This window comes from Sclerotinia sclerotiorum, genomic scaffold (genome assembly GCF_000146945.2).
Source record: "Sclerotinia sclerotiorum 1980 UF-70 scaffold_4 genomic scaffold, whole genome shotgun sequence".
Lineage (NCBI taxonomy): Eukaryota > Fungi > Ascomycota > Leotiomycetes > Helotiales > Sclerotiniaceae > Sclerotinia > Sclerotinia sclerotiorum.
Window position 1 is genome coordinate 941,287 of NW_001820832.1, and position 23,972 is coordinate 965,258.

General features: G+C 41.8%; 12 protein-coding genes across 12 annotated transcripts; 4 read left to right on the top strand and 8 right to left on the bottom strand.

Moving 5' to 3' along the window:
- Positions 1-151: 151 nt before the first annotated feature.
- On the top strand, positions 152-543 carry SS1G_03446 (predicted protein; the record flags this gene model as incomplete). Its single annotated transcript, XM_001595307.1, has 2 exons — positions 152-235; positions 385-543. The coding sequence occupies 2 exons, from the start codon at positions 152-154 to the stop codon at positions 541-543; spliced, it is 243 nt and encodes an 80-aa protein (XP_001595357.1).
- A 1,220-nt stretch (positions 544-1,763) lies between these two features.
- On the top strand, positions 1,764-4,571 carry SS1G_03447 (hypothetical protein; the record flags this gene model as incomplete). The annotated part of the gene is made up of 3 exons (XM_001595308.1): positions 1,764-2,351; positions 2,406-4,421; positions 4,491-4,571. 3 exons carry the CDS (start codon positions 1,764-1,766, stop codon positions 4,569-4,571), a joined length of 2,685 nt encoding a protein of 894 aa, XP_001595358.1.
- A 1,924-nt stretch (positions 4,572-6,495) lies between these two features.
- On the bottom strand, positions 6,496-6,666 carry SS1G_03448 (predicted protein; the record flags this gene model as incomplete). The annotated part of the gene is made up of 1 exon (XM_001595309.1): positions 6,496-6,666. One exon carries the CDS (start codon positions 6,664-6,666, stop codon positions 6,496-6,498), a length of 171 nt encoding a protein of 56 aa, XP_001595359.1.
- A 749-nt stretch (positions 6,667-7,415) lies between these two features.
- On the bottom strand, positions 7,416-7,748 carry SS1G_03449 (predicted protein; the record flags this gene model as incomplete). Its single annotated transcript, XM_001595310.1, has 1 exon — positions 7,416-7,748. One exon carries the CDS (start codon positions 7,746-7,748, stop codon positions 7,416-7,418), a length of 333 nt encoding a protein of 110 aa, XP_001595360.1.
- Positions 7,749-9,106: 1,358 nt separating this feature from the next.
- SS1G_03450 (hypothetical protein) lies at positions 9,107-9,760 on the bottom strand (the record flags this gene model as incomplete). Its single annotated transcript, XM_001595311.1, has 1 exon — positions 9,107-9,760. The coding sequence occupies one exon, from the start codon at positions 9,758-9,760 to the stop codon at positions 9,107-9,109; it is 654 nt and encodes a 217-aa protein (XP_001595361.1).
- A 324-nt stretch (positions 9,761-10,084) lies between these two features.
- Positions 10,085-10,915, bottom strand: SS1G_03451 (predicted protein; the record flags this gene model as incomplete). The annotated part of the gene is made up of 3 exons (XM_001595312.1): positions 10,085-10,164; positions 10,700-10,844; positions 10,874-10,915. The coding sequence occupies 3 exons, from the start codon at positions 10,913-10,915 to the stop codon at positions 10,085-10,087; spliced, it is 267 nt and encodes an 88-aa protein (XP_001595362.1).
- A 505-nt stretch (positions 10,916-11,420) lies between these two features.
- On the bottom strand, positions 11,421-11,552 carry SS1G_03452 (predicted protein; the record flags this gene model as incomplete). The annotated part of the gene is made up of 1 exon (XM_001595313.1): positions 11,421-11,552. One exon carries the CDS (start codon positions 11,550-11,552, stop codon positions 11,421-11,423), a length of 132 nt encoding a protein of 43 aa, XP_001595363.1.
- Positions 11,553-11,812: 260 nt separating this feature from the next.
- Positions 11,813-14,163, bottom strand: SS1G_03453 (hypothetical protein; the record flags this gene model as incomplete). The annotated part of the gene is made up of 3 exons (XM_001595314.1): positions 11,813-12,227; positions 12,284-13,691; positions 13,737-14,163. 3 exons carry the CDS (start codon positions 14,161-14,163, stop codon positions 11,813-11,815), a joined length of 2,250 nt encoding a protein of 749 aa, XP_001595364.1.
- Positions 14,164-14,885: 722 nt separating this feature from the next.
- SS1G_03454 (hypothetical protein) lies at positions 14,886-16,951 on the top strand (the record flags this gene model as incomplete). Its single annotated transcript, XM_001595315.1, has 2 exons — positions 14,886-14,928; positions 14,979-16,951. The coding sequence occupies 2 exons, from the start codon at positions 14,886-14,888 to the stop codon at positions 16,949-16,951; spliced, it is 2,016 nt and encodes a 671-aa protein (XP_001595365.1).
- A 1,411-nt stretch (positions 16,952-18,362) lies between these two features.
- On the bottom strand, positions 18,363-20,559 carry SS1G_03455 (hypothetical protein; the record flags this gene model as incomplete). The annotated part of the gene is made up of 2 exons (XM_001595316.1): positions 18,363-18,850; positions 18,906-20,559. 2 exons carry the CDS (start codon positions 20,557-20,559, stop codon positions 18,363-18,365), a joined length of 2,142 nt encoding a protein of 713 aa, XP_001595366.1.
- Positions 20,560-21,948: 1,389 nt separating this feature from the next.
- SS1G_03456 (predicted protein) lies at positions 21,949-22,674 on the top strand (the record flags this gene model as incomplete). Its single annotated transcript, XM_001595317.1, has 2 exons — positions 21,949-21,983; positions 22,236-22,674. 2 exons carry the CDS (start codon positions 21,949-21,951, stop codon positions 22,672-22,674), a joined length of 474 nt encoding a protein of 157 aa, XP_001595367.1.
- An 854-nt stretch (positions 22,675-23,528) lies between these two features.
- SS1G_03457 (predicted protein) lies at positions 23,529-23,922 on the bottom strand (the record flags this gene model as incomplete). The annotated part of the gene is made up of 2 exons (XM_001595318.1): positions 23,529-23,569; positions 23,856-23,922. 2 exons carry the CDS (start codon positions 23,920-23,922, stop codon positions 23,529-23,531), a joined length of 108 nt encoding a protein of 35 aa, XP_001595368.1.
- Between the last annotated feature and the right edge of the window lie 50 nt (positions 23,923-23,972).

Consider the following 23,972-nt stretch of genomic DNA (forward strand, 5'->3'; position numbering starts at 1 on the left):
GATTGTTTTCGATTCTTTCTATGCTTTTCTATTTGAGTTTTTGCTTTGTTTTGGTCACAGAGGGTTCATAAACTTGCACAATGGGTTTCTACTGGTCGGGTTTGTTCTTTGATATACAATTGGCATGCATACACATAGGGAAAGCTCAAAAATGCGACACTTCATACAAAGTTACTGTTTTGATGGCGCGAGGCGACGTGGGTGGTCGGATAGCGAGGCATTTAGCGGGAGTGGGGTTTGTGGTTTGTTTTTTTATTTTTTTATTTCCTCATTCGGAACGGGTGAGATGGCATGAATGGATGGTAAATGAGGCCAGCAAGATGAAAAAGGAAGGGAAGAGCGTATGATACGGAAGAAATGGCCTCGTGTATGTTTATAGTATAGATGTGCAAAGACTGGGCGAGCATAGCGATGAATAAAGGGGAAGAGGATGAGGAAATACCTACTGGGTGGTGGGTTTACACGGCCAGTGAAGTGCAAAGCGGAGTGGAAAGAGAAACAAGAACAGAAACAGCGATGCACAGCGGAAGATATATGAAATGAAATGAAAGAATAAAAAAATTGTCAAAATAAATTGAAATGATGGGCGATGGCCATTGCATTGCAGTGCATATTAAATATGTGTAGAGGTTTGTTGGTGAAGTGTAGGATGAGTCTAGATGGAGTGTAATGTGAGGTTGATGTGGTGATATGATGCTCAGATTGTGGGAGTGCTGGGGAGCTTGAGATGATGTTTCATACTTAGCAGCTATATCCACCATCTTAGAATCATCATTGAAAGTTAATCCGAAAAATCAAGGGTCCTCATCGGTTTAACCTTAACAATTACCCGGCTTGGGGTTGAATGATTAATGAATGGTACATACTGCTGTGTGTACCTGTCCCGCTTACCCCAGCCGAATGAGAAGGCCTTGTTCAAGGAGGCCCTCCCTTATCTTGCCGCTTTGAGGTGACTCTCGAATTACCTCAATTTGTCTCCATAGATAAATGTACCGCGTAATAAGAATCATCTTGTAATGTCAGCCTTGCTCCATAAATTATGAGTCCTGACCTCCTACTCCGTACAGCGAAGACTACCTATTGTAGCATAGAGTCCGAAAAGATGCAGGATGAGGACGGAATATGAGTCATCTACCGTATACTACCAAATGACAATCCATCACAGACCCGTACGTACGCCACTCTAGAAGGTCTATATCAATTAGCATCTCCGCTCTCGAAATTTCCGACATCATCTACAGAAAGTTGTGGTGAGCCAGAGCAATTGACCAGTCATATCTCCTCGTGAAGCCATTAGACCGCTCAGAGAAAGACTTTTCCTAAAGTTCTGCCTTGTCTGACTGTTACGCGAAGGAGATCATGGGGAATTACGCTTTTCCCTTTTCTGTTGGCCGAAAAGGCTGTGCTAGTATAATATGCTTGGAACCAATCAAATGGATCATAGGAGATCCACAGTGACTCGCCGGTACAGAATAGGTATAGTGTGTTGACATGGATTCATTACGACCTGCTTGATTGCTTCGTGTGAGATGAGTCTCGAAAAAGTCATAATAGCTACACATTTTCCTTCAGGCTTCCAAAACTTTTTTGTCTTTTTCCAAGATTCATCTATTCCAACTTGTCATACTCCTCGTCGTTGATTCTGTGAATTCGCGGCAAGTAGAGTCACTCCGGACCATTAGATCTAAACGTTCACCCTACGTCTCTTACAAATCATCCATCTAATCGATAAGGCTGTTACTGGTAGTCAATTGAATCCCATAATGTCTACAAGAAATCAAATGCCTACCTTCAACTCTTTCACCATCACTCAGCCCTTTTTGGGTGCACCACTTCAATTCCAACCAGCTCTTGGATCAAGGGAGCTCGAGGAGTTGATTGATGCTTACGTGGTTGGAAATGCTTGCAAACAAGATAAGCTTTCCACTGTGACGATCGATTTCTATAACCATGCAACCGTTGATATTAATACCGGTTCCCTCGTTCGTCGATACGATGTGATGCCTTGGGCTTTTGACCAAAGCCCTTCTCAATCACAATCTTCCGGATTGAGTCCACCAATTTTCACTCCTAGCCCTGCTTCTTCAGCTACCTTTGCCGATTCCACTCATAGCTCAATGAGCACCCCTTCACATCGAACTAGAGGGTCACGAGTCACGAAGAAGACCAAAAAAGATACCACTAAGAAGTCTGCGGAAATCAGACTACCTGGCTTTTCCATCATGACCAAGGATGGTATCGATGTTACAAATTCTGCTGGTCGCGGAACTAAGACGAAAGAACAGAGAGAACATGCACATCTGATGAGGATCATCAAAGCTTGTGATGAGTGCAAGCGAAAGAAGATCAGAGTGAGTTACTTCCTATTCTAACTCATGATCGAATGTTTGCTAATTAAATTATAGTGTGACCCATCTCATAGACGTTCTTCACGTACAGATATGTCCAGAGCATCTGCATCAATCAGGCCTTCCCCTCCTTCACAATCAAATCCAAGTCCTGCTGCATCAACCCCTTCCTTATCCCGAGAAACAACACAAGGCTCTGAGCAAAGCAGTCCTCCTGTTGATTCGTTCGCAATTGAAGATTTTGTTCTTTTTCCAGAAGACGACCTCAACCAATGGAACCCAGAAATGTCTATCCCAGGTTTCGATACCCAATACAGCGACTTTAGCATGACCAACTACGACAGCTTCCCTGATTTCGATACTAGCTTCTCAACAATGAATGATAATCTGTCATTCGACTTCCCATCATTTGATCAATCGTCATCTTTTAGTCCTCAACTACTGAATAATACCAACAATTTCTCAAATTATCACAACACACAACCATTGACACACTCGGATGTCAATTCACAATACATCTCTTCCACTCAGCCACTATCCGATCTAGATTTCTTCGAATCATTCTGCGATTTACAGAACTTCTCACCGACCTACAGTCAACAGGCTCATCCACAAGCTGTAGCGGATGAAGACCCTGGAAAGATCAACAATTTTGTACCCGCTCCGGCTCCAAGATCTCGGGTAAATAACGTTCTATCGATATCACCGACGACAATTTCTCAGACCGACGGTGGAGCTAGTGCACATGACTTCCCTACATCATTTAGCTTCTCCCCGACTGATAGCTGTTACCAATCACAAGATTCAGAATATGGATTTGTAAATACCGGCCCAGATGATGCATATGGAAATGTTCCTGGTTTGGGTGTCGATTCGGGCGTTGAGCAATCACCTCAATCTGGACCAAGAGACAGCGCAAGCAGTAACAAGGAACATAGTCGCAGCCAGCGCACTAAACATCAAGTCCTATTGGACCGTGAGCGCAGTCGCGTTGACGATCACGACCGCCAACTTGTGAACGCTTTCCCATCCAGCATGGGCGAGTCACATGTTCCGCGTGCTTCCGCTGAACAACTAGTTTCGAGTCCGGGCGTATTCAATGACGGCGACGGGCTAGCGATGAATATAGACACTTCTAGAGGCTTAGAATCTAGTTGTAGTCCTGTCCCTGGAGAAACTCCGTGGAGCCTTGAATCGAAGTTCGGTTCATTGACTTCATTGGCTAAATCTAGTCTGGATGCACTACCGAATACCATGGAAAGCAACACAGGCGATGGCACACTCGCCGTTGTGAAATCACAAGAATATCCTGACGCCCACGCAAGCTCGAACAGCTCTACGACCATTCTCGCCCCTATTAGTCGCGCTGCACAAATAGTTGGCAATTATGTCCAGTCTCGACGTGCAAACCTTGCTACGAGCAGTTCAGATCGACAGGTATCGAGCGTCAACACCAATATTGTTTATACGCACGTAGCTGTAAGCTCGTCGGTGTCAAGCTCAAGGTCCAAGCCAATTGTAGAATCTATGGCACAGGCAATAGCCGGCGTAGTCGCTACTGGAGCTTTAGTTGTACCTGATCGCTTCAAGATCATGACTTCACCTCGTTTCTCTCTTGTGGACAAATTTGACAAGAAGGTGTCTTCTAGTTCTACCGAGAAATTCAGCAGCGGCTCTCTGGATAACTGCGACATTGGGACTATTGTTTCAAAGGAACAGAATACTTCCGCTATACCATCGGCTAGCCCAAGCTTGAATGTCAATATTCCGGGACACTCCTCTACGCTTGTCAAGAATAGTACGAAAGCAGTAACCGCTCCGGCTACGACAGCTCTCTGCAATGTCTCTACACTTGCAGCATTAGCACTTTGTCTTGCCGCTACTGCTGTAGTGTCGAGGTGTCTCGAGTCATCCGCAATGGCATTAGTCGTTTATGTTGTTGCATCGGCATGTTTTAGTTCTAGTTGTACGGTTTCCCGTCCTGAAAAGAGCATCATGAGCACTTTTATCAGTGCATCTATATGGAATTCGTGGTCCGATATGAAACAGAAGATAGGTTACGAACATCAACGTGTAAGTTTTTCTAGGCGTGAACCTCTGCCAGATTAGGCTCTGAGGAATATGTACTAATATTTGTAATAGGTATTGAAAGGAAAGAATCATAAATCACTTGATGCGGCGGGAAAAATGATGAAGAAGTTTTCCTTGGGAGTTTCGATCTAGATTTAGATGTAAATGTTGGCTTGTGCTAGTGTTTAAGTTCTCGATGCATGAATGCATGATCGGAGACTAGGGAGACGACACTTCATTCCGTTTATGGACGCTTTTTTGTTTGGGTAATGGTAATAGTATACTGGTTTTTAAATCGCGAGATGGTACTTTCTATCTGTACTAGATAGTGCACTTCTTTTAGCATGAAAGGACAGATAGGAAAGAAAAGAACTCGCGGTATAGAATCTCGCAGATAGGATTGAAATTCATACACATCATCGCGTATAACTATCCCTCATACTATCTATTAGTTTTCATTTCGGTATAGAATAATTCATACAAAATTTTATATTCTTAAACTATATTAGTCGGAACATAATCATATATATAATATTCCCCCACATTCATACATAACATCTACCTTCTAATCTAGTAGATAACAAATAATACAACATCATGTTAAAGTGAATGGTTCCTGCGTAGCACGTGCACAGGGCACTAGTCCTATTAGGACTAGATTGAGAAGCTCTCTGTAGGAGAGCTTCGCACTTCCGTAGAACTTAGATAATGAGTGATTTATATACAAGACCAATATAGCCTCAGTTCTGCCCTATCAGCTTCCCACTATTCCCTGTGTAAGGTCATTCCTTTTAATACATCAATTACAATATAATATTATTCACCTGTTTTAAGTACTCTTGTTATCCCTTATCCTACAAGTACCAACAAACTATTTGTTACCCTTAGAGAGGGGGAGTCTTGTAATTCTTATTTGTCTGCATTTTAACTTCTATATAATATGACTAAGATTAAGATTCTTCTACGAGTAGACTAGATCAAGTAATTACATCGGGGTTGAACAATCATGTTTTATCTAGGGTATTTAAATATCTTGTCACGATTCATTAATTCACGTGACCTCGAGGACCTTAGGGTCCCAAGGGTCCTCAAAAGATGATATAGGGTATATAAACTTTCATTTAGTCTCGTGGTTAAGGAGCTTCGTGCTCAATTTAGTTATCAATTAGTTTACCTACATTCTACTTGATCTAGTAACGACTTCACTTCCAAGTGAAGACCAGTGATAAAGCCTTAACCCACAACTACCAACCAGACGAAACCTTAGGCAGCCGCTGCCTCCAGTATAGTATCGTTACATATCTATAAGTTCTCTATTTTATATTCTTACTCTACTTTTAATATTAAATATCGTGATTTTTATTTATTGATAACTTTACTGTGACGCCTCACACCTCTGGGTTACGTGGCATGCTCCGTTTGTATTTAATCATAGGAAAACTCTCTACTCTTGTTTTCCTTCTTCTTTTCTCCTTAGCTTAGTATTTTCTAATACAAGATACTTTACCCAGTATTCTTGAGTGTGACATTTACAATCCCTTGTATTCAATAGGATTTAATAAATTCTAAATTAAAAATTTCGTTATATAAATATATAAGAATTATATATATGTGACGGAAAAGTCGTAAACGGAGTCAATTCAATCACTTAGAATCTAAAACTAAAGAACTAAGAAGATTCTAAGTAAGAAGGTCTTTATATAAAGGGCTAGTGCACGTGAGCCACTAGTGGGTAACAACCGTCACGTAACAATATAGATGAATAGATAATAAAAACCAGAGAGAGTATTTGAGTGATGTAAGATAATTTTAATAGTATATATAATTATATTGATATTTTTTTAATAAGTAGATATTGATAAGGAGTTGTTCATAGGCAGTTGTGGGTAGATAGTTGTTTATGATTTGTTATAGTGTTACGTAGTAACAGTCAACCTGTCCATATGAGCTTAGACCCCGTGGAAAAGCAAACCGATTCGCATACAATTTTGTATGGTAATCGGTTCGTAGAGTCTCCCCACCTTCAGCAAGCACAGACATATAGTCTGATCCAAGTCACGTGATGGACCCTGCATATTCAGGGATACGAATCGTAGGTCCATACGAATCGTAGGTCCATACGAATCGTAGGTCCATACGAATCGAAGGTCCACAAACTCTCAGGATCCAAGAGATCCAATGGAGGACGAAGGTCTATATAATCAGGATGGTTTCCTTTGTGTAGAGCTTCGTGCTCAAGATCAATCATTTAGTATACTCTACTATTAGTTACGAATTGCATATCATTATTGTCATTACTTAAGTCCCTGCTTGACGCCTAGTTATAAACCACCTCGAGAGCCTGGAGCACTTCCACGTGATCTAGACGGCAAACCTCGTAACATATAGGTGAATAGTTGTAGATGAGTAGTTGTAGATGAGTAGTTGTAGATGAGTAGTTGTAGATGAGTAGTTGTGGGTAGGTAGTTGTTAATGAGTTTTTATTAATGAATAATCATTTATAAATAATTGTTTATAATAGATAGTTATTAAATAATTATCAATAAAAAAAAGATTAAAAAAAAAGAATTAATAAAATATAATTTGAAATTTATAAATGAAGACAAAAAAGAGTTATCTAACAAGAATAAAAATAAATAAATTATAATAATAAATAAGAAAGTAAGAAGTCAAGTGAAAGACTAATAAAGCATCCTCTAACTTTAACGAAGAAGATAAAAGTCACTAGACAGTCTAAATTCGTGAAGAAAAGTTTTTAGACACTATGTAACAATTCAGGGCTTGTGATTCGATTGGATTATAAATAATAGTGAGCTACAACCAATAGTACCGAACAAGAGTACTTGGCCCAATCCTTCAATCGCCAACGGCCAAAATGGGAAATTTCGGAGTGATCCCAACAGCAGAGGTGTTGGGGTCGCGATTTAAGGAGTAGTTTTTGATATATAAGTGGTAGGTTTGTTGAAGATGAATTAAGTATGCCTACAAACACCGGGCTCAATGGACAGCATATAGGACAATCGTTTCGGGGTCATATTTATGTTTCCCTTCCGTGGTGATCTCTTGGCCAAAGTCTACTTTATCAGTCCACGCTCTACCAACATACGTGCAATGATATACATCTCCATAATGCCGGTATTTGGTGTCGATTGATTTATCGATATCAAGGTCCATGTGGTAACGTTGGTAGTTCAATTCCTGCCGTCGGAAGACGCATCCGCTATCCTGCTGTCGCTTGTCGGCTTCCCCGAAATCAACCACAACATCACCTGGTCGTGTTCCAGTAGGCACAACGGCGATGCGTCCTGAGCGAAATCGGGCGAATGTCATAGCACCAAAAACATTTTTCTTAATCCATACTGGATAACCATACGAACTATATTTTCGAGAAATGATGGAGATACTTAGTGGTTTTTTAATCTATTCCCAGCAACGGCTATTCTCACCAATTCCTCGTATATTCTAAAAAGAATTGAAAAGTTGTGTTGCGGTCGGGGCCACAGCTCTGCTGCCACAAGACTTTTCCACATAGAACGAAGCATTTGGAAGATAAAGATGGGTGCACAGCTGTCAATCACCAATTGACGATCATCAATCGCCAATTGATTAGCGTGTTCAACGATCTCAACATCGTATGCAGTTGTCCTCAAGAAGAACGTTAAGACCTCTCGGGGCTGGACCTCGGAAGTCGTGGCCTTCACGGGTATGTAACAAAAATTGAGTTCATCCGGTAATGAGATATCCACGAGTTTCATAGGATCCTTAGAAAACGGCCAGCAACGACCTTGAAGGTCATTTATCTCTAGTGCCCAGTCCGGCACCCAAGAAGGAAGGTCGTCTCTTTTAGCATGCGAGGCTTTGGTGGCGGCATGATACAGAAGTCGTCTTATTCCGTTCGGGGTGTCGATGGAAGCACTGTGGATAGCCGCATCCGTGTACACCTGTGCTACACTTTGTCTATAATTAATTCGCCTCGTAAGAGCATCTGGATTCCAGTAGCGAAATCTTGGCCATTTATGATGCATTAGTTGTGGCTTTTTAGGACGAGAATTGTCCGTCACAGCGGCGTAACCAAATATCATACCCTTCAAATCGGATGCTTTTGAGCCCCTTAGAGATGCTAGAACTTCCAGAAGGTCGATCGGAGTACCTCCAGACCATAAGCTACGGTGATACGTCATCCGCCCTTGATTCATATCCCAGAGTACTTGGTGCTGTGGTCTAATCCCGCTATCAAGTCTCGAAAACTTGTAGGCACTATTGGGCGTAACACCCGAAATCTGGTTCCAAGTATAACCGAATAGAGTTTTGCAAAGAGAGCCCCAAGATACTCGCACTCGGTCAATTTGCACAAACACGTTCTGTGGAAGGACCAGTTCTTGGTATACCTAAACTCTACTAAACCACGGGCGTCGGAACAAATCAGAAATTGCATCCTCATGAGCCTCGGATAGAGCATAGGACTTGGATACTCTTGGTGGTCTTGACATGAACCATGAACATTGTTCCCATGTGTGTATGAGCTCAAACAAACAATTCGTCAGATCCGCTGCTGTGGGCCCAAGGTATATCACAGTCTGTTGAGCAAGAGTATATATTTGCTTCATAAGTCCTATTTGGTAGGAGCGCTCATCGTTCGATTTCTGATTGATGCAAATAGCATGTGCCCATAGCCGTAGTGGCCGTTCTCAAAGGCTGGGGGCCACTCCCTTCATCTCTCTAAGCAACCCCCCCATTCCTGGAAATAACTTTCTTCCACCATTCTCTCCCTCCACCATTCTCACCCACCTCTGTGTCTGCTCCCATCCCACCCACTCCCACCTTTTACATTTCTCTTTCTCCATCACTCTCGGTCCCTCACCTTTACCATCCCACACCCCGACCATAAAAATCGACACGAAATGTCTTTTCTCCTCCTTCATCAACAAATTCCTACAATGCCAAAATTTTAAGCCATCCACCGGGATATGCAAGCCTGTTTCCTCCAGAACTTCCCTCGATGCACCTTCTTCAAACGTTTCGCCGAATTCTAGATGTCCGCCTGGGAGACCCCATGTATTAGCTGCGGTCGAATTGATGCGTTCACCAAGAAGATACATTGGGTTTGATGGGGTAGAGCGTGGGTGAGTGGGGTGGAGGATAAACACTCCGATACCGACGACAGGGCTAGATGCTGTGGTCGATGGTGATTTGAAGGATGGCGAGGGGGGGCGTGTCATGCATGTGTGTACATCGATGTGACCCTTTAAAGTATTTGATTTCATGGTAAAGAGTGGGACACTGCTGCTCCGAGTGCATCGAAGCAGTGTGTTGTACGAAGCCTTTCCTAATCTTTCAATCATGATTTCTAGTGAAATCTTACGAGAGATTCTAAAACTTTTCTCTGGCTCAGGTTTTATGTAGTTTTGCTGTTGTTTTGTTGAATTAAACACCTGAGACTCTGAGAAGAACGGCTTTTTTAGTGTGACACTAAAAATGCCCCACCTCACACCTCACTAATGCAGACCCGGATATAGCTGATAGACACAACGGAATAGTATGAACCACGTTTGTATTTGTGGAACTTTGAGCAGACGTTGCAATTAATCGTACCAATGAGGAATTCCAAGCGAAGAGCTTGATATCGACGCGATTAAAGGACTGAATACCATTTACTACTCCGTATGCTACAAACTTAGACATCGACGGGAATTTGTTTTCTTATGCGACATTGTATCAAAGAGTATTCGGCAAAGACCACGATCTTCTACAATATTGTAAGTGTGATCCAGGTAGCAAAGGATGAAGGAGGCAGATACTCTCAATTATCATCTGCTCACATATATTCATTGTCAGATTTTGAACGGAAATCACTAAATTCGGCTTCAAATTCGGCTCGAGTAGCCGTCCAGATGCCAACGGGTATGGATTTCATGGGTGTGAGGATTGCAAAATCAAACGACAGTACACTATGTTATTGCCTGGACTTTACATTCTGGTTACTTCTCCTTAAACATCGATTGCTAATGTCATAGATAATAATACAGCAGATTACATAATCCCGATAGGCCTCCTATCCAAACGAACTAGACAGTCTAGACTCATGAAAACCTTTCCTATCTTCGAAATCTAGCCGTAGCCCATGAACCTGGCTAGTTGCCATAAAGCTTCCGCAAGTTTGTCTTAAACAATTAATCTTCCACTACAGAGCCCCGTGCTTGCAGCTGAGCACTCCTCTCAAGCGACCCCTCATCTACCGTGAACCTCGTCTCCTAGCTTCAAGCTTGCCCTGGGCAACGAACCTTCTAATTCATAACCTCTTTGTATCAAACAACCCTTGGTAGGAATTCGCGCTTTCTGTGTCAGCCTCAATAGCTCGTCCTCGACAGAGAGCTTCCAGCATAGCTCAGAACTGCTGCTGAAGAATATCAGCAAAGCCTCCAGCCCCTATCGTGACTGCCTAGAGTCCTACTTACGATCAATAGACACAGCACAGAAAGTGTCTGAACAGAGCTCATTTTTGCAATATAGTGGTGTCCTTGTTCGGCGTTGAGTTTTCTTGAAAAAGAAGTTTCTGATCAAGTGACATCGTCAGTCAAGTCTTCAACTCAATATTGTTGAAGGAAGCTCCTATCAACAGCAGGGCTCTAAATGGCAAAGAGTTTAACGTTTTAGGTGCGTCGAACTTTCAGACGTGAACCAGTGTTGATTGATAGAACAGCATTACCTGATCGATAATGAACTAAGGATATGAAAGAGCGGACTATTTCGACACATGATTTACATTCGATTCGGAAATAGCCAACCATATTTGAAGATTCTATAAACTTAGCCCGATTGTTGCTGGGGAAAAAGTCATCTCTTCCACTAGATAGGTGACAGATCCAGGTAATTCAAATTCAATATTAAAGTTTTTCTCATCCTGATCATATAACATATTATGTACAACTAACTAGCTAATCAATCGATCAGAAATTCAACTATCCATCACTGCTCCAGTAGACTTGGTTACTTGAACAATAGTCAAAGTTGACTTGCATTACGTTCGATGATTAAATTTGAAATTGAAACTAAAAAGTTCCCCGCTTGTTCCTCCCACCATACCAATACCAATATCAAACCAATACCGTAAGACCATGCCATACCATACCACATTTTGCATGTACGTACCCACCATTCCGAATCCCAAGATACGCGCAATGCCAAAATACAAGTCGAAAAAAAAGAGAAAACGACAAAACCGCCGAGACCCAAGTCCAGATGGGAATTGTGATCATCCATCATTAAATACAATTTAGTTCCTCCCAATTTTGGCTTCCCTAAAGACTAAATCATAACTACTTATCGTCATTCACATTATCCACCAATCATTAGTCGTATTAACCACTCCCACCAAAAACTAGAAATAGTCTGATTTACCATCCCATAACACCCTGACCCTGCCCATTAACATCAAAAATAGCATTTTTCCAACCCGCATTCTCGCCCTCATCTTCAACAATCTGCTCCGCATCTCTGCCTTCCCTTTCCCAAACCTTCACCACACTACCCGGCGCATAAACGCCCTTAAACACATTCCCTCTATTCTTTGCTCCACCCTGAACTCCCACATTCACATACAAATCGGGGTCTTCTTCTGGTGTTAATCTGGTGATTACAGCTTTAATGAATGTTTGAAGATCATCTGGAGATGCGATTCTCGTTGCGCGAAGACGTTCACGGGCATAGAGAAGTTCCCGATTTGCGGCGTGGAAGAAATCAGCGATGGATTTGGCGAGTTGATGTTCGAGGGTTTTGCGAATGATGGGGCGGAGGAGAGGTTTGAAGAGCCTAGGTTTGGTTAGCATTTGAATAAAGGAGTAAGAGATCTTGGAAGGGAGATTTACCAGGCCAAACAAGCGAACTTTGATTTGCTGACATCATATGAGAGATGATGAATCTTTACACGTGTATCTTTTAGAGTGAGAATTTTCTCAAGTTGGTTGTATCCAACATCAACGTCGAACTCGATATCAATACCCCTGTCATCAAGGTGGAAAGAAGCGATACCTTCATCAGCTAAGCGAAGCAAGCCTTTGTGTGCCCTCATCCAAAATCCAACTTCATCTGCTCTTATTGAAAGTCCTTGAATCTTGACCGTTACCATAGAATTTACCTTGGAAAAAGTACGGAATCGAGCTTTCTGAATTAAAAGATCATTGTAGGTTTGTATCTTTAGCCGGTAAGGTAGGAAACTGGTCTGATTTATAGTTCTGCCAGGTTCGAGGATTAGATTTTCGAGTAGAAGATCCATCTCTGGGACGGATATTTCAAGACGAGGAATTGGTACGTATTGTATGGCGGAGATGAACATGGGTATCAAGACAGTAGATAGATCGGTGAAGAGTTCAGTATTGGATTGTTTATTGAGCGGGTTGAGGATATTCCATATTTTCAAAGTTGTGTTGACCAGTTTGGAAACATCTTGATCATTCATTACAGAATCGAATGTTATGCGTGCTTGTTTGAGAAGACTATCAATATCTTTTCGAAGTGGAGATTCGGTGCCCACTTCTTTAGACTTCTCCTTCAATTCCTCGACTTTTTTGTCTGCAGCATCAAAGAAATCTGGATCGGAAAGCATCTGTTGAATCGATTTCGCCAAGTCTCCCATGAGATTTTCGAAGTCGGGATCTTTTTGAGAGTGTTCCATAACCTTATTGAATCGCTTCTCCAGTTCTTTCCAGGCATCCTTGTCACCGAAAGAACTCATTAAAGACCAACCATTCTTCACCGCACGATCGAGCGCTGGATTAGGTTCGACATCATCTTGAACAGCGCTAATAGATTCATCCACAGCTCTGGAATAAGCTTTAGCATATCGTTGAATGAGGAGACCAATTGTGTTGACTGAATCCGAGTAATCAGTTCGTTTGGTCAATTTCGTAACCGCTTCCTTCAACCGACGTCGCAGAGTTTCTCTTTGCTCTCCGGAAATATTCTCCTTCAGGCTTATGCTTGCTTGCTTGCCTGCCTTCTTCAACCCATTGGTAACGACTTCGCCAATCTCACTCGCTTCGGCTTGGAGGTCTTCCTTGGGAATAGGTTCGCTTCGTTCTTCTCCTGGCTTCTTCATCGCCTCATTTTCCTCAGATGATGGCTCGATCTTATTTGCAGCTTCCTCCGCAACATCTGATACCGTCTTTGCTGTATCGGCAAAAACCTGTCGAAAAATGGTATTGAGGTCGGAAAGAAAGATTCGAAAGTCGGAGTTTGTCAAGAGCAGACTACCAACGGTTTTGATACTTCCGTATGCTATAATTGGTTAGTTTTGAACAGCCGTAGGATAATAGCACTTACCAGCTGCGGCATCTGCTTTCGCTCTTGTTCTAGTGGCTCTTTCGACAAGATCTGATGTATTGACAGATATTCTTGAATGTATCAAGAACCATATGAAGTCTTGAATCTGATCTCCATCATTCTTATTTCGTAATAACTCAATGAAATCTGTAAGCCATTGCTTCGAGAATCTAAGCAATCTTCTTCCGCTGTCTGTCAATTCTGGATTATCTGGATTTAACACATCGGAAGCCAATAATGTTCTTAAATTGGCTATTGTCTGTTCAGTGGATGGCATATATCCCTTGGATAAAGCTCTAAGCATCTGATATGTGTGTAATTTTTGATGAGCAGTTCTCTGCAATGAGGTATCATCCTCATATCGAGGCAACAATGGACGAGTATCGTCACCGCCCCTTGACTTTCTCGATCCAAAGCATGAAGACATTTTCAAATCAATTGAAGATGGAGAATTGATGGTGGATCTTTGTGATTGACGAGATCTGAGGTCTGGGGATATGGGATTTTGAAGAATAGGGTGACGGGTTAAAGCTGCATACAATGTCGATCAACTCCACTTTTGCTCCATGCAATTAGATTTGGTTACCAATGAATGAAGAGAATTGACACGAATATTGATTACTCGAGTAACATGAGAAATATGATACGATTATTAGAAATTATATCTTGTTTTTGGATTGCAGTTAAGAGCTTATTATGTGTCAGAACTTGAGGGAGCAAAGACTCCTTTCCTTGCTTTCATTGCTTTGACCAGACGCCTTCTCCTCAGCTAATAAATTGAAGCTTGGGCCTAGAACGAAGTACGTCATCAATATGGTTGATGTCATGAAAGCTAGGACGGCGGGGACGCTAGGATTATATAAAATCCGAGATAATCACGATATCACGTGGAGATAAGAGAATTTAGCTCAGATAGATTGCATGTACTAAGAATGTACGTAAACCTAGTAGTTATCACACATCCATAACAAATCTTCTTTCCACATCCTTTTGGTGTAATATACACTTACCCGCCTAATACACCAGCAAGTTCATTGGAGTACTCTCCAACGATAGAGCGCAAGATTCACGGTTCACCACTCACGATTCAACTTCAAACAGTCATCTCACCCCACTCCACGTCATATAAACGGCTTTCGCGTTATCAATATGGAACAACGAAAGGAAGATATAACTAGAAGGCCATTATATGGTAGGGCGATCAATATTTTGCATGCAAGCATTCAAGCTGACTATTTATAGTCTACGACCTTCCACAGGACATTCTGTCGACTTTAGCGCGCAAAGACGATATCAATAACGAAACAAACCAAGAAGATACCAATTCACCTGCAGATACTACCGAGCGAGTTGTACCAACTAAAACTGGAGAAGGAGTTGGGTCAAAGTCTTGTTCACTATGCGGTGTAAGTTTTCATACTGTGGAAGACCAAAAAAGCCATGTGCGATCGGATTTCCACAACTATAATTTGAAGCAAAAGATTCGAGGGGTAAAAGCTGTCACGGAAAACGAATTCGAGAAGTTGGTAGGAGACCTCGACGAAAGTCTTTCAGGGTCCGATTCATCAGATACGGAAGAAGATGAAGATGGAGAGCGCAAGGAAACAACGCTGAGCTCATTACTCAAGAAACAAGCTGTTATATCGTCAAATAGTAATGAGTTTGATGACAATCCCGGGTTAAGAAAGAGGACAAGAGGATCTGGAAAGGCCCCAATGATATGGTTCACAACACCTACGATGCCGAAGAATACCTATCTTGGAATATATCGAGCTATTTTCACAAATGAAGAGCAAGGAGCGGAAACCTCTATGCACGAAATTGTCCAGAAAAAGCAGCTCACTCCGAAACCTCAAATCAAAATACCGGTCAATAGCGAAGGTATTCCATTAGCGGAATCATACAAAGGTCCTCACATCTTTATGTGCATGATAGGAGGTGGTCATTTCGCTGCCATGATCGTGTCCCTCACTCCTAAGCTAGTAAAAAACCCACAGGCGACGACGGGTCCCTTAACCAAAGAAGCCGTCGTACTCGCTCACAAAACTTTTCATCGCTACACCACTCGTCGCAAGCAAGGAGGATCTCAATCTGCCAACGACTCCGCAAAAGGAGCTGCTCATAGTGCCGGATCTAGTCTCCGTCGTTATAACGAACAAGCCCTTACAGATGAAGTACGACAGCTCCTCACATCATGGAAAGGCATGATTGATACATCTGAATTACTTTTCATTCGTGCAACGGGTACTACTAATCGACGTACCCTATTCGGACCATACGAGGACCAAGTATTACGACAAAACGATCTTCGAATTCGTGGGTTTCCATTCAGCACGAGGAGAGCAACACAAAATGAGCTCATGCGATCTTTCGTGGAGCTCACCCGTGTAAAAGTCCTCGAAGTAGACGAAGAAGCACTAGCAGCCAAGCGTGCCGCTGCCATCTCAGCTCAACAATCGCTCGCCGCGAAAAAAGAAGCAGCCGCAATATTAAAACCTCAACACAACAAACTATCAGAAGAAGAAGAAACCGCACTTTTACATACATCCCAACTTCAATCATTAATTCGTCGCTCAAAACTTCCTGCTCTTTTATCTTATTTTCAAACAAATTCTCTCTCGCCAAACTTCCTTTTCCAACCAGAGGAACAAAATTACCATGCTCCTACCCCTTTACATTTAGCCGCGAGTTTAAACTCAAAACTACTAGTCGAGGGCTTAATATTGAAAGGAAACGCAGATCCAACAATTAAAAACGGAGATGGTAAAACCCCTTTTGAATTATGCGGTGATAGAAGTACCCGCGACGCCTTTCGCGTTTGTAGATTCGAACTCCCATCCCCCTCCACATATTCCTGGGACAACTCAAACATCCCCCCTCCCATGTCACGAGAAGAAGCCAATAAACGCGACGCGCGTGAAAAAGAAGAAGAAGAGAATAAAAAGAAACTAGAACAGAAAAAAATAGACGATGAGAGGTTAGCTAAAGAGGAAGCAGAGAGAGAAGCAGAGCGTAAATTAAAAGGTGATGGGAAATTTAGTAGTAGAGGCGGAAAAGGGAAGCTGGTGGGTGGACTGTTAGGAGCGGGTGTTAAGGCTACAGGACAGGAAAAGAGAGAGGAGGAAATGAGGAATATGACACCGGAAATGAAGATGAGGCTTGAGAGAGAGAGGAGGGCGAGGGCCGCGGAGGAAAGGATGAAGAGGTTGGGTTAGGTTAGGTTAGGTTATTTATGGTAGGAAAATAGATATCTTTGAGTTGATGATAGTGCCTTCTTGGTAATTTATTTTATATTTGTTGATATCAGGATTATAAAGTTGGACTATAGGAATATATATTATATCACACATCACATATAGATAACCCTCCACAAAAACCACTTATTACTTCCTTCCTTCAAAAAAAATATATTATAATACGTACTACTCTCAAGCTAGATCATTCTCGAATACCATCCATTATTAATGACCAATGAAATCACCGCTCACCGACTATCAAAAACTAAGTATATACCTAGTACATATGTTATGTTTATAATCTCATATATTTATGTACGTATGGATTTGTGTATGTGTGTATGTATACGTGTGTATGAATGTACGTGTGTATGTGTGTACGTATGTATGTAATTCTAGGAACATAAGTAGGTAGGTAGGTAAGTAAGTAAGTAAAGCGATCGGCTTATATAAGATAGACGATCCCTCAATTCAATCTAATTATCTCTCCGTTCCATCCATCCATCCATCCATCCATCCATCCATCCATCAATTCAATCTTCAATATTCAATCTGAATCTTATAAGTATCTTCCTCACTTTCCTTTGCTTTCCACTCCCAATACGCATCCATCTACATTTCATTCCTTCCCCCGAATCAAATGGGGATTTCTTCAAGTTCTTCTCCTATTGATCCTCGAGTATACAGCGTGCAATACCGAGTACCGTATCCATTTACTTCTTTTCTTTTCTTTGCTTTTCGTTTTCCTTTCATTTCAACCCATCTCATCTCATATGATCAATGAATGTATGCACAAACAATCTTTGATTATCCATCCCCATCTAACACCAAGCATTCGCAAGAGTCTTCAAGCCTCGTAGAAATCTCAAGTACGAACGACGCCATGCCACTTTTCTATAAATCATCCCATCCAATGCCAAAGCAAAACCACAAAACCGCTCAGTTCAAATCAATTCACCACCACAACACCACAAACGTATAGAAACGCAACCACTCCATATCCCCATCACAGCGACAGCATTACTTATTTTCGAGCCAATGATCGAATCTCGAATATCGTTCTCAAAGCATGAAATCAGATACCCTACCCAATCCCAAACGCTTCTTCGAAACTCATTATCATCACATCATTAATTAGTATGAGTACGAACACTAAAGACCCAATTCACCCAAACGGCGTCGCATAGTAAACTGCAACAATGGATCCTCCATGTCAAAGTGTAGCTGTATAATGACACCCAACTCCGTAAATTTTCATCTCTCCAGAAACCATCCAAACCATTCGCTCGGCTTTACAAGAAAGGTAATAGTCTAACGAAAGGCTAAAAAAACGCCGTCTCCCAGTACAATCCCGAACTCCAATGTAACCTCAACAATATAAGTGCTGTGATTACATATCCGTACTACCAGGCAATCTGACCAACTTGTGTCCATGATGTTCCTTGGGCGGTAGATGATTGTGGCCCACCACCCTATTCATACTCCTATTGCCCGTGCCACATTTACTCGCATCGATTAACTTGGTCGGTTCATCATAACTATCAACTTGACAACACTCGACATTTTTCATCCATCGATTTCTCGCAATATCTCCAATACTGGCCCTATGCTTTGGATTTGGGTTGAGCATAGTAAGGAGTACGCGGCGAAGAGCGGGAGGATTAATATGTTTATCAAAGAATGAAACATGCGGATAGTCCGAATCAGTTATGTTAGCGTCGTCGTGTTTGTCGTTCCATTTATTCCAACCGCGAACGAGTTCGTCGTAGAGGGGTGAGCTGGTGGGCTTCGCCCTTTCCCACAGGCATCCGTTGGCTGTCATGCAAAGCATGACTATGGCGGCACTCCATACATCTAGAGGTCTTGGATCATATTCACCTAGTGAGGATGTCAATATTAGTGATGAGTAAAGCATAATAAAATATTCACGTACCTTGCTTAGCAAGAACCTCCGGAGCAATATATGGAGGGCTACCACAGATACCAGGAGCACAAAGTCTGGTCTCGGTCATATCTTTTCCACACTCACCTCTGGCGGCTCTAAAACCAGGATGAATACCAGCGAAAACTTCGGAAACACCAAAATCGGTAATTTTAAGCTTGCTATCCTTGGTGATCAACAGGTTCTCAGGTTTGATATCTCGATGCGCAATTCCATTGCTATGAAGAAAGTAGATGCCTTGAATGAGTTGCTTGAATAGACATTGACGATCCCTCAAATGGTCTTCCTTGTGGAGGTACTTCTGATTGATGAGACTGAATAGATCTCCTTGCTCACAGTATTCCATCACATGGTTCCACCTACCATTATGTGTACACAGTCGAAAGGTTTGTACAATGTTTGGGTGGCGGGCGGCTTTTGCGATTGAATATTCAGATTTGACCTTATTCTCATAATCCCCTTCTTTTTCCGTTGTAGACTTTCCACGAAATTCTTTCACAGCATATATATCATTGGTACCATTTCTGACCACCAGCTTCACATGAGCCGTAGCACCTTTACCCACTTGTTTTCCACGGCGTCCTATGAATGTGTTTTGTTGATGATATTCTTCATCCAATTCCACGACGTCGACAAGGAAGTCATCTGGAAGGCTCATACTCAAACGTCTTGATTTTAAACCAATTCCAGTTTCGGCTGGCATTGCCCAAGGCTCTCGCGACATCTCCTTAACCAATGGATCCATGGCAGTAGCACTATTAATATCCCAATCAACGCTTGTAGCCCGCTGATGGGCTTTGCTCTTGTCTTCCATTGCTGATGTATCAAAGGCAATCTTTGGTCCATAATGTTGAAACCTATTCATTAAGCTCATGCTTAGACCCGTCGAAGATCTTTGTTTTTTAGACATTGTGAAGGATTCATTCGGTCCTACACTTGAGAATATGTTTTCTTGTGAAGACTGGGGTTCGGATGGCGTACTAGGCGAAGGTGGTGTGTTCGTACGAGAATTGAACGCTGTGGTGGAAGTTGACGTTCGTCCAATTGACATTCGACGATGCTCTTTTCCTAACATTGGATCGGAACCATTATTGTTCGTAAGGTTGGTCTGATCATTTAAGGCGGTTGACAAATTTCCAGTTTGGGAATTCGATCTCTTGAAGAATTTCGAAACTTTACCTCTCAATCCCGAATCTTTTGTAGAAAATATAGATCTTTTCGGGAGCGTGAATGAAGGTGAGGGCGAGTATACGTTTCCTTGTGACGTAGATGATGTTGTCTTGTTGTTCAATGAAGGTGGAGGAGTTGCAATGGTATTGGCAATTGTAGGACGTGGAATTGAACCTGGGGGAAGCTTGCGAATGATGTCATGAGAAATCTCTGAGCCAGTGATTATTCTCGTGTTTTGATGAGGATGTTGAAAATCTGTAGGAGTTACTGGCTCATTAACAGCTTCACTGCTGGTCTCGTACTCATCCTCTTCGGGGATGGAGTCGACTTGACTGGAATCTATTGAGGAAGGCCGACTCGATTCTGCAGAAGCAGAATTTGATTCGATTTGAGGGATATTATGTAATGCATTCGAGGTTTCTTGAGAGATAGGAGATAATGTTGGATGAGAAATTGGTAAGGTAGTTGTCGCCATGATTGCTAATCTGGGTGAGCTGACACCCTATTCAGACAAATCAAGAAGGAGTTGGGAAAGTGCGAATGAGGCGTAAAGTCTTGGGGGTTTTTGAAAATTAAAAATTGAAGATTGTTCCAGCAGATCAAGTCGAACTATAAGGTTGGACTTGTGCACTACCAAGCAGTAGCGTAAAGAGGAATAATGTGGGTCCTTGTGGAGGGAGGAGGTGGATCTGCTCCGATCAATCGGTACACTAGTATTCTGCAAGACCGTTTAAAAGTCTGGGAGTAGTAATCATGAATCATGTAGGTCTAGAACGTCTAATCTGCCTCAATTGTATTGTAGTTGTCTTCGTGAATGGATCTTCTCGACGATGCGACCAATGCGATAGAATTGACTAATTGCGCATTCCCTCCAGGCAAGTGTAAAATACAAGCAGCTATAAAAGAAACATGATGAAAAAGGATGGGAATAATCTCCTGGACAGAGACAAAAGGAGTAGTGATGATTAGTTCAGTAGCAGTAGTATTGAAAAACTCGAAGGACCGGATTCTTAGAATAGACCAGGATCGGGAAGGAGGAGAAGATCTGATAGGGTCTATTAATTGCGAATGCGAAAACGAGGCTTCTGCATAGAAGGCTTGGTAGAAGAAACAAATAAAAGGAAGGGTGTGGGGTGGAAGATCAATCAAGAAAAATCCCTTCTTACATTTGAACGAATGAAGAGGTTTAAAGTAAATCTTGGTAAATGCGGAGGAGGAGAAATGGTGAAATTTATTAGATTCGTGAGACCTGGACTGTACTGGAAAGGTAAAAGCAGAGGCAAAGGCAAAAAGCAAGGATAACCTTGCATGCGCAGTCACACATAAAAAGTAGTTGGGTGATACGAGCAAGAATGCTGCGTTGCGAGCAAAATCGCTTTGGCTTGGTTGGGTTGTTGGATTGAGCGATTGATTGATTGATTGATTGAAGTTCGAAATTGGGAAGCTGGATGACTGATGGCTGGATGACTGGATGGCGATGGCGTAGCTTGTGGCTTTGGCTTAATTATTCCTCCTCTCCTACTATATTATCATTTCTTGCTTGGTGATCAATTGAGTAAAGTATTGGTACTTGTTCGTACTGAATTATAATTAATGCTTTCTCCTTTGAATATGAGAGGATCTAGATATCCATTTATCTATCAATCTGTATAATGGCAGATTACCTAGTACCGGATATGAGAGACGCAAAGACGTGATTGTATCGTAATTCAATAAATCAGTCTCTTTTATTTGTCCTATTCCCGAATCAAGAACAAAGAAACCTTCCATGTCGATTATATGGTGAAATATTGTTCATTGAAAAGACAAGAAACCGGCAATTCCATGCCGAGGAATTTGCCCATGAGTAAATGACAGATACATAATGTTTTTCCCCTACCGGCTCTTGATGACGGAAGAGTAGCGGATGCATACATACAGTCATTTGGATGCAGTAATTGATATATTTTTAATCTTTGATACCCGTACATATTGATCTCTGGAACATTTCTTCGCTTATTCCATTTATTCCATCCCGTCTCAATTCCATTCTTCAGTAATATATACTATCTTATCTCATCTACTCGAGTATACGACATAACCATATGATTGCATGTCCACCTCCCAATTAATTCATAATATCTCACGCAATAAAATATCTGACTCTTTCAGCTTCAGATTTGAAAATGCTTTTACTCACTCACCGATTACCCAAGTACAGCTCCCTTTCATAGGTTGGTTACTTTTGGAGGATTGTCTCGATGCTACATTGTATGAGCCAAGCAAAAGTACAACCCAAATGGTACCTCTCGTTTTCCGGGATTATGTCACAAGGTACTTTTATATTTCGCCGGACGTTGAGTTGTTGAATCGCCAAGACAATAATCTTCGATCAAATCTGCGTCCTAATATGAAAGCCAAGAGAAAAGTAACCCTCAGTATTGCATTGTTACGGGACGGACAGCGGATTGAGGGACGCCTTGTATACCTCTGCCAAGACTTCATTATCATCAAACCGGACATCGAAAATGGAGGCGACGATATTGTCACGAAAAGGTCTTTATCTGCAGATAGATCTGTCCAACAGACAATACACTCACCCATTATCTGAGCTTTATACAACCCGTCAATCCATCTTCCTGGCAATTGGTTCCTAAAGTTACTTCTTCAACGGTACCGAGTACATCTAGACCTTTACCACCTAGAAAGTTGAACCATACGGAGAATTATCTGCTCTAAACATTATGCCGAGAAGATTTTGTGTGTTAGGTGGAAGATGTGAGGAACGCTAGAAAGTTGGGGAACACCAAAATGTTGCATTGTCAAAGAAGTACAAGGGCATTTCATGCATGATGTGCATACAGAAATCTAGCCCTTTTGACTTCCGCCGCCATGTCCGAAAATGCTTCTAAGCCCAAGTCACCCGAAGAAGAAAACATACTGTTGATCATTTTCATCTCTCGGTTTTTAAAGAGTCACAGGTGCTTCAAAATACTGTAAAAACACAGCGACTTAATACCGAGCTAACCTGTCAGCCAGTGCCTGTACTCTAGGACAAATGGAAAGGTAGTGACCCGATGGACACGGAACAATATTGTATCCGTTGAACGACCCTTCATAGGGCAGACGAGGTAAAAATGTGTCTAGCGAAGATGTGGAATTTTGATGATGGATATGTTTCTAAGTCTTTCATCAAAGTATCCTTGAGATAGGTATCTTGCTCCTCGCAGATCTCAAGAAGTCTTATTCAATTCTAATACATTTAGATTCAGCCAAGAGACCCTGCGCATGGAGGGCGCCATTATGATACTGAAGTCATTCACTCAATTTTGGAACTCTCTCGATCTTCCTATTTTGTCTATAGCAAACGGGTACAACTAATCCACAACATTAGTGAGTTTTCTCGAAAATCACTCAAATGTAAGCCTCATTTATTGTCACAACGCGGGACCATCAATTTGATTGTCAAAGTTTAGCGAAACCTGTCCATAGGTAGGTAATATTACCTATGTATAGTACAATTTAGTACTTCTACGGAAACCGTCAGCTATTTACAGTTTATGTATTTGACTTCCAAATCAGATTGTTGGTGATGATGACATAATCCCAAGACTGCAAAGCAAGTAGGTCAAAAGGCGTCTTACAAAATCATTCTATATTAAGGTTAAGTGATTAACTTTTTTTTCTCTTTACCGCTTGCGCATACTCATTACTCAACACATATTTTTGCTCATTTAAGAAATTGTAGGAGACTTTGAGGCTTTTTGATCCCACAATACCTACCTTACTTACACAAATAATCATCCTTCGGCCCCGAAGTCCCCTTCCCCGCATTTACGATGGGACGACGGTTAGACATGGGACTCAATCAGGTTAGTTGATTGTCAAACATCCTTGAATACCGCCGAT